The sequence below is a fragment of the Anolis carolinensis genome, chromosome 1, assembly GCF_035594765.1.
Source record: "Anolis carolinensis isolate JA03-04 chromosome 1, rAnoCar3.1.pri, whole genome shotgun sequence".
NCBI classification, from domain to species: Eukaryota; Metazoa; Chordata; class Lepidosauria; order Squamata; family Dactyloidae; genus Anolis; species Anolis carolinensis.
The window spans coordinates 240,070,175-240,079,446 of record NC_085841.1 but is presented as its reverse complement, the minus strand read 5'-3'; the positions used below and the strand labels follow the sequence as shown (position 1 = coordinate 240,079,446).

The 9,272-nt window shown below is 42.1% G+C and overlaps 1 protein-coding gene across 3 annotated transcripts; it reads left to right on the top strand.

The window, feature by feature from the left end:
- Nucleotides 1-1,410: 1,410 nt before the first annotated feature.
- On the top strand, nt 1,411-8,924 carry LOC134295289 (dnaJ homolog subfamily C member 21-like). 3 transcript variants are annotated; one of them, XM_062967261.1, is made up of 6 exons: nt 1,439-1,519; nt 1,742-1,812; nt 2,091-2,253; nt 3,516-3,625; nt 5,263-5,313; nt 7,164-8,924. In XM_062967261.1, exons 3-6 carry the CDS (start codon nt 2,129-2,131, stop codon nt 8,843-8,845), a joined length of 1,968 nt encoding a protein of 655 aa, XP_062823331.1. In that variant the 5' UTR covers nt 1,439-1,519; nt 1,742-1,812; nt 2,091-2,128; the 3' UTR covers nt 8,846-8,924. The 3 variants fall into 3 exon arrangements, with proteins under 3 accessions (XP_062823332.1, XP_062823330.1, XP_062823331.1); XM_062967262.1 differs by lacking the exon at nt 1,742-1,812 and having other exon boundaries at nt 1,411-1,519; nt 3,522-3,625; XM_062967260.1 differs by lacking the exon at nt 1,742-1,812 and having other exon boundaries at nt 1,411-1,519.
- Nucleotides 8,925-9,272: the final 348 nt, after the last annotated feature.

The following is a 9,272-nucleotide window of genomic DNA, read 5'->3' as shown; positions in this document are numbered from 1 at the left end:
CATAGATAGGAGTCTAGTGTCTAGACCCAGTGTAGTCATACTACCCCTCTATTCTGCCTTGGTCAGACCACACCTGGAATACTGTGTCCAATTCTGGGCATTGCAGTTGAAGGGAGATGTTGACAAGGTGGAATGTGTCCAGAAGAGGGAGACTAAAATGATCAAGGGCCTGGAGAACAAACCCTATGAGGAGCAGCTTAAAGAGCTGGGCATGTTTAGCCTGCAGAAAAGAAGGCTGAGAGGAGCAGAACCGGCCCATGGTAATTAAAGGGGGTATGCAAAAAGAAAAATGCACCCCCCCACGCTGCGGGAGGTGTGGCCATGCGATGCGGGAGGCGTGGCAGTGTTCCCTGACCCCGCATCCCATGTCGCGCGGCCACGCCACCCGCGCCTTGCCGCTGCCTGGAAGGACTCCCGCCGCAGCCTGGCTGGGCCAGGGTGTGCGGCGCGGGAGGCAGGGCCAGACCTGGCCCCGCCTCCCGTGCTGTGCACCCTGGCCCCGCCTCTCATGCTGCGCCAGAGGCGGGGCCAGGGCGTGTGGCATGGGAGGCGGGGCCAGGGCATGGCGGGAAAGTCCTTCCAGGCCACGTCAAAAGCCCAGCCAAGCAGGCTGGGCCTTCACCACGGCCTGGAAGGACTCCCGCCGCAGCCTGGCTGGGCCAGGCCGGCTGGGCCAGATCTGACCTGGCCTCCCGCGCTGTATGGGAGGCGGGGCCAGGGTGTGGGAGGTGGGGTCAGGTCTGGGGCTTGATAGCGCCCCTGGGAACATGGCACCCAACGCGGGAGCATGGTCAGCTTCCCGTGTTGGGCTGGGCCTGGAGAGGAGACATGATAGCCAATGTATCAATATGTGAGGGGAAGTCATAGGGAGGAGGGAGCAAGCTTGTTTTCTGCTGCCCTGGAGACAAGGATGCAGAACAATGGCTTCAAACTACAGGAAAAGAGATTCCATCTGAACATTTGGATGAACTTCCTAACTGTGCGAGCTGTTTGGCACTGGAACTCTCTGTTCCGGAGTATGGTGAAGGCTCCTTCTTTGGAAGCTTTTAGGCAGAGGCTGGATGGCTTTGAATGCGATTTTCATGCTTCTTGGTTGAATTGGATGGCCCATGAGGTCTCTCTCTATGATTTTATGATTGCACAACTACAGAGTAGTGAACCAGAGCACAAATACATTAAAGCACCAATGAAGAGCGGTGTGATACTGAAGCTTCTCAGCTCGGTACGTATCCATTATCTACACTAGTATTGTAGAATGGTAGGTTGCTATAATGAAACCCTATGTATATGTTGTGGTGTCACCTCCCCAAGGTTGATCATATCTGGATCTTGTGTTTCCTACTAGTTGCTAGCCAATCACAAATCATGGGTGAAAGGTACAGGTCCTCTGACATCACAATAAACCCTTTTCCTTACCCCAGGCAGCAGCCCTCAGAGATTATGGCTTTGCCTTTTATGGACAATGATAATACCAAAGGATGTGACAATAATCAGCAAAAAAAAACTTTGACACTGTGAGGTAGGGTATGGGTTGCGTCCAGATGTTTATAGATTTTGTTGAATCATTCATCTAAGGCTACTTCTAATTTTTTTAAAAAAATCATTCAGACTAGATCTTTTTATGACATCTGAAAACTGGTACTTGATTTTAAAAAGGATCCAAAGTATTGTGATATTTTGCATGCTGTAGAGACTAAATAATTTAAGATATTGTTTTAGAGCATAGCATCTAACCTTACAGGACTGTGCCATTGCTTACCCTCTGCTTCCTGTATTGAAGAGTTTCACCCTGACTGGCACAGATTGATACAGGTTTGTTTTTGCAACCTATTATTATGATAATTTTATTTCAAACTATGGTCTGATTATCATGGCAGTTGACCAATTCCTAATTTTTAGTAGTGACGGTGACACAACAGATGGAATCAGCATCAGCCAATCCAATGACCTAGCACCAATCCAAGATAATGTTATAGTTTAGGCCTTTATAGTATAAGGCTTTGAGTAGATTAATGTAGTAATGACAGTACAACCATTAATGTAGTAATGACAGTACAAGGTTGATTGCCTTTGCCTTTTCCATCCTATAGGCCCAGGTGTTTTCAGCATCTACCTGTTTCTACCCTCCATGGGTCTGTCAAGGCACCCCAATGTGTCTTCAGCTGTCTCTACAAGAGGGAGGAAAGATGAGATGGACTGCTATGAGATCCTAAGTGTTCCCCATGGTGCATCTCATGATGAGATTAAAAAGGCGTAAGTTAGACTTTGGAAAATTGAATATCTGTGGCCAACAGAACCTGAACCTACCTGGAGACCAATGTCCCTGCTGGGCAGGTGACAGTCCTTTGCACTTTCTGTGAACAAACCCTGCCAAGAAAACCCTGTGATAAGATCACCATAAGTCAGAAGCACTTGAAGAAACATGGCAACAACATGTATTGTTCTAGGTTTTAAGAAATGGAAAGGCATATAACACATCAGTCGTTCTCAACCTGTGGGTCCCAGGTGTTTTGGCCTACAACTTCCAGAAACCCCAACCAGTTTACCAGCTGTTAGGATTTCTGGGAGTTGAAGGCCAAAACATCTGGGGACCCACAGGTTAAGAACCACTGGTTTACATCAATTCTATACTGAATTTTAATACTCTCTGTCTAAAAACCTAAAATAAGTTTTCCCCTTGTTTTTGTTGAATCTTGTAGGATTATATCATGAATGGGTTTGTTATTGACCCTTGGAGTACAGTAGAGTCTCACTTATCCAACACTCGCTTATCCAACGTTCTGGATTATCCAGTGCATTTTTGTAGTCAATGTTTTCAATACATCATGATATTTTGGTGCTAAATTTGTAAATACAGTAATTACTACATAGCATTACTGCGTATTGAACTACTTTTTCTGTCAAATTTGTTGTTAAACATGATGTTTTGGTGCTTAATTTGTAAAATCATAACCTAATTTGATGTTTAATAGGCTTTTCCTTAATGCCTCCTTATTATCCAACATATTTGCTTATCCAACATTCTGCTGGCCCATTTATGTTGGATAAGTGAGACTCTACTGTATTGTAAAGTTTTGAAAAAGCATGAGGTGGATTTGTGAGCCCTGTAGCATGTGAAGGGCTCCAACGACCTCCGTCCTGACTCCCTCCTGGAAGCATCCTAGGACAAAGCAAGAAGTCAATGTGATGGGTTCGTAACAGATTAAAAAGGGAGGGATAGAGTTCAAGAGCCATTTTTCGAATAGAAACTAACCTAGATGTTGACCTGCAGGTCATTTTCTGTTGTAAAACAACAACAACAACAACAACAACAACAACAACAACAACAACAAGTCCTCTCTTGGTTTGAAATCAGTTAAGAGTAGGCCCCGAGCATGACATTGTTCTCCTCATTTGGAACAAAAAAATATACTTTTTTTTGATCCCTGAGAGCAAGCGTTCTAGGATCTAATGTGACCCTGTACTCTTGATCATTCTTACCAAATTATTTATGGCTTTTCCCCATAACTGATTAGATACAGAAGAAAGCTAAAGAAATGGCATCCTGACAAAAACCCTGATAACAAAAAGGAAGCCGAAGAGAAGTCCAAGGAGATCATGGAAGCATATAAAATGTTGACAAATGGTAAGGCTCAGTCTCCTCACTTCTGCTGCTGTTCTCTCAGTTCCCTGCTTCTCTTGTTTCCCTTGTGATTACATGGCGAACTAAGAATCTCCAGAAGGATTTTGGTTTTTAATTGCTTATCAGTCTACCTGTTGGCAGCTGCGCAACAGTGGGCTGCGAGAACAAAAATCTGGTCTGTGACCCTCCTTCCTCTTTATTTATTTTATTAATTTTATTTCCGCTCCTTTCTGCAGAGCTGACCATTACATTGTATAGACCACATCAGCTCTAAATTATTAAATATAGTTTTTTGTGGGAGAGCAGATGGCAGCTACTGGATGGCATATGTTCTGTATCAAAAACTAGAGCTGATGTGATCTACCCAATGCAATTTTCTGAATCAGCACCCCAAATAACCAAACTGAATCTAAAGTTGACCAAAAACTGATTCCTTACCCTTTTGGTACTAATGTTGGAGAGTGGTCCCTGGTGAAAGTGGTCCCTATTCAAGTGGTCCTCGGTCAAAAAAGGGTTGGGAACCATTGGTCTAACTAATGGAAGGAGCATATTTGTAATTCCAAAAATGTCTGCTGTTGATTTAATTGATGTATAACCACTGAAGAAGGCCAATTAGTTTATGTCTTGGGCTTTTAAAAACCAAACATTTTGGGCTTTTTTTGTTTTAAAAAAGATTAGACCATCAATAAACATACGGATGCATCTCCTTTTACTTCTGATTCACACTACGCTTTCTGCTGTTGGTATCCTATCATTTAATTCTACCAAACCTTTGGGAATCACCATGGGACTTCTTCTACAGTTGCAGAGTTGTGAGAAAGCAATAGTCTATCTGTTTAGGATACTGATTCTACTATTGCTTACAATAACACTCCTCAACCCTTAAACATAGTGAAGCAGCTGATTTGGGAGGCAGGAAAGGGAGACATATTGTTAGTTGCTTTATTTTTATTGTTAATGCTACAATGGCCACTAGTTAGGAACAGGGGACAGGCTTTTACTATTTCACTTGCAGCTGTATAATGTCTAAGACTGGATCTACACTGCCCTAGGGCCCTTACACACAGTCCTATATCAAGGCAGATAATCCACAATATTTGCTCAGATAACTGGATTGTCTGAGTTCACACAGTTCAATGTGGATTTTATACAGCTGTATGGAAGTGGCCTAATATTCCAGGATCTGATCCCAGATTATCTGCTTATCCCAGATTATCTAGCAGTGTATATTCACATAATCTTGTTCAAAGCAGATAAGATCTTGGGATATAGGGCACTGTAGATCCAGCCTTCGAGACTAAATTTCAGAAGAATGAGCAGAACTATCTCTGAGAACCCTTCCACACAGCCCTATATCCCAGAATATCAAGGCAGAAAATCCCACATTTTCTGCTTTGAACTGGTTTATTTGAGTTCACACTGCCATATATTCCAGTTCAAAGCAGAAAATGTGGGATTTTCTGTCTTGATATTCTGGGATATAGGGCTGTTGGAAGGGCCCAAAGTACTCTTTGCCTAACAAAACCCTGTAAAATACGTGGGATTGCCACAAATTGATGGGTGACTTAAAGGCACAAAAACACAAATATAGTATAATATGCTTGATAACATCAGGATGTACAGTATTTTCTGCCTTTCAGAGAACAAGCACATGCGTGAGTCTTCTCTCAAGGACAAAGAGAAAGAAGCTGGTGAGTGATTACAGCAATTCAGTTTCCTAAAAGTCGAAAGCAAATCATGCAATACCACAGTTAGGAATGTCTCTATAAACCTGTTCTCAATTCATTGAAACATATGGAAGCTTAAACGATATATTATGAGGATGTGACCACTTATGACATAACCTCCTCTTCACGTTACACTGCAAATGTTTAATTTAACATCATACAGGTAAATCTCAGTTAATGAAATAGCTTTGCTGCTTTAACATAAACTTTTGTACCAGAGATAGAAATAACATGGAAATAGCAATACGTTCCTATATCGCACCCCAGAAAAGGAGGAGCACAATGCAGTTCAGCAAACCTTTTATTCAAAAGTATGTTAACGCATGTAAAATTAAACAGCTTAGTTAATCTTTACACAAGAAAACAAAAATACTTTGAGTTTTCTAGAGACCACTTGAAAGCTTTTCCTAAAATTCATTCTAGAATGTATTTTTTTCTTTCCTTCACTTGTCTTATGATTTTTATTTGGGGCCCAGATTTATAGATCTATGCTTTTTCAACATGCCAGTGTAGCTGGTGAGGCAATGATGGGCAACCTTTTGCACTTGGTGTGTCAAAATTCACCAAAAAACCTAGCATGACTTGGGTGGTGTGTCACTTTGAGAAAAAAAACCCCATAATTTTACAATATGTGTAGTTTAAATAACAAAAATATATAATTGTAATATATAACTATTCAATAAATCAAAAACTATTACTACCATTATTTCCATGTACAACAATCTATGGTACCTCTTGCAGTTTCCATGCTGATTTCTCTCTATTCTAGTTTCAATGTAGTCATGAATAATGAATAATATAATAATATAATAGTAATAATATGATAATATACTACAATAATGTGTGTGTGTGTGTGTGTGTGTGTATAAATGTAATGTGCATAATTCCCATGGAGTAAACAACAAAACCACTGAATCAAATCACACCACATTTGGCCACAAAACACATAGTCATCCAATCAATCTGCATGCGTCAGCGTGTCAGCAAAAATGGCTAGGCGTGCCAGCGCTGACACGCGTGTCATAGGTTGGCCATCACTGGTCTAACCGCTTCTACTCCCTTTTTTCTGTTTTGCTCTCTATACATACTCAATACGTAATTCTAGTGGCAGCTGTTCACCTTGTTTTTTGTTTGTGAGGACACAGAGCTATAGTACGATCACTAGGAGTAGAATCCTATTCTTTTCCAGATTAAGATTTATTGCACTGTTTACAGCAGACATGCTGCCACAGCCCAACACTAGAGGTTTGTCCTTGTCCAGACCTCTTTCACCATCTGTCCAATGCCAATGCTGCAAAAAACAAACGAACAAACCCACCTTCAAGCCAGGCAGAAAACAGAGCTTAGCTTCCATGAACAAAGTTTTGTAAAAAGGAGCTTCTTCATTAGGGGCTTTATTAATTGAGGTATGCCTGTATATGATGTTGTTGTGGTCCATGTTCCCTTGGTCCTTGTTCCACTCTCCATTGGCTACCACATGAAGAGGTGAAGAAATTGAAAACTGAAATGATGTTATGTCCCATACCACCTTTAAACATGTGTTACTAAGGAGATGCATCTTGGCAGTAGCTACATGATCTTCTTAATATGCCTTCTGACCTAAATCCCACTCAGGTTGTATGAGTTTGGCTGACTTGCATTGGCTTCCAAGTCAGCCACTGACTAACCAGGGGCAACAAAGTTAATGTGAGCTAACTACCTGATGAACTAGGGCTGAGAAGTGGGGTTGTTGTACTGAGTTGTCGGGTTTATCATTGTTCAGTATCTCAATTTGAATTGTTCTTTAAATAAACTAAAATTCTGGTTTCCTACAGATGTGTCATCTGCTCATGAAAACTACAAGGACAAGACAAAAGTGGAGGAATCCCACACCAAGCCAGACCAACTGAGTTCTCACGAAGATGGCAAATGCACTTCAAGGAACTCCAAAAACTCCTGTTCTGAATATGATAACTCATTGTTTGAATCTGATATTGAGTCATCATGTTCAGAAGATAATTTCAGCCTTGAATGTGAAGATGCATCCAATGAATCAAGTTCTGAGTCCAATTCTGGACCTATCAAGTCGGATTCAGAGTCCAGCTTGCCGAACGAGTTTGATTTCTGCTCCAATAATTTAAGTCCCAAGCCAAATAAGTCCCTTCCTATGAGTGTGTGCATCAAGCACAACAGAACCCATCAGGCAAAAGAAAACAAATGGAGTCATGGGAAAAAAGATTTCCCAGTTAGGAAGCACAAAAGGCGCCGGGACAGGAAAAACAGACTACAGAGCAGGGAGAGAAACCCACCTGCTGTGAAAAGTGAGCAATTTACCAAGAACAGAAAGTCCAGCAAAGAACCCCTTCCTGAGAACAAGGAGGGTTGCAGCGGGAAGAGAAAGGCCCAAACGGAGAAGAATGGGGCCCACGCAGAAAAGAGCAAAACACAGAATGAAAACTGGGAGACCCATGGTGGGAAGACAAACCTCCCTAAATTAAAAACCGATTCACATTATGCAGAGGAGAAGTTCCATACTGGGAAGAAAAAACACAAAATTAGGAATTCTGAGATGCGTACCAAGAAGAAAGTTGAGAAAGAAATGACTGATGATCCCCCTGGAAAATGTGAAATGCAGACCAAGAAGTCTAGATCAAAAAAGAGCAGATCTTATCCAGAAAGTGATTCTGACTCAGGAACGGAGCAGCAAACTGTGCAGAAAGGACGACCTTACAAACCAAATTCAGGCATTGGCAGCCCATGCCTGAGACATACTCGGAAGAAAACTGCTTCTCCAAACAAAGCAAAAGGGACCCTGAGTGAGAAGGCAGAGTTACAGTCCACAAAGAGTGAACCAAAACTGGGAAAGACAAGATGTCTCCAAAAGAGAGAACTGCAAGTTGAGAGAAATACGCTGCGTGTTGGGAAGAGTATGGTGAATGTCCACAAGGGACAGGTCCAAACGGAGAAGGGCAAGATAAAGATCCAAATAAATCAGTTGTATCCTTTGAGGAGCAATGCGAACACCCAGAAGAGGGAGTTGCACCCTAGGAGCAGCATAAGACATATCGAAAAAAGTGAATTACATAATGGGAGAGGTAACAAAGCCATTTCGCTTCATTGCAAAGAATCTGCTAGTGAGAGCAATGTACCAGCTTATACATGGAAAGTGCCAGCAACTGTCTGGTTTGGCCCAGCAGAAAATGCAGCACACTTCCTCTTTGGGGAGACAGCAGAATATCCTGGTGGGCAAACGCCTCTGCTAAGTAAAAGGCGGACATGTGGGCCGCAACAGCCCTTGCCTGGAAACCAGTGGGCAAATATCCATACCTGGAACAAAATTAACCAGATATATCAAAAGAAGAATTTTCTTCCGTATATCAACAGTCCACCTCAGAATGGGAAGAACTGCCCCCCTTCATATGTAAGCAGTCATGCTTCAGTCGCTAATCCAGACGCCTCTGTTTCCTGTTCAAAATGTTCCCAGTGTTGGTGCAAGTTTTTTCAACCAAACCCATGAAATCAGGCACTGGGTGCCTACCATCGGTAATTGCTTTAATATACACAAATGATCCAATAAAGCAAGGACCAGGAACCCATATTCTGTTTCTGGTATGCAGTTATAATCAGCAGGGAAAGGCAAGACAGATGGAGTGGGAGAAACTGTCAGTACTTGGGCGAACATAAAATGAGACACAATGTTGGACTTTTTGTATCATCCTTGTAGGTTAAAGGTAAAGGTTTTCCTTGACATTAAGTCTAGTCATGTCCGATTCTGAGGGTTGCTGCTCATCTCCATTTCTAAGCCGAAAAGCCGACGTTGTCCATAAATACCACCGAAGTCATGTGGCCAGCATGACTGCATGGAGTGCAGTTAACTTCTCGCTGGAGCAATATCTATTGATCTACTCACATTTGCATGTTTTCAAACTGCTATGTTGGCAGAA

Coding starts and splice junctions, on each gene's coding strand:
- LOC134295289 (XM_062967260.1), top strand. CDS start 2,129: ATGGGTCTGTCAAGGCACCCCAATGTGTCTTCAGCTGTCTCTACAAGA. Junction 2,254..3,515: donor CATGATGAGATTAAAAAGGC/GTAAGTTAGACT, acceptor ATAACTGATTAG/ATACAGAAGAAAGCTAAAGA. Junction 5,314..7,163: donor GGACAAAGAGAAAGAAGCTG/GTGAGTGATTAC, acceptor GGTTTCCTACAG/ATGTGTCATCTGCTCATGAA.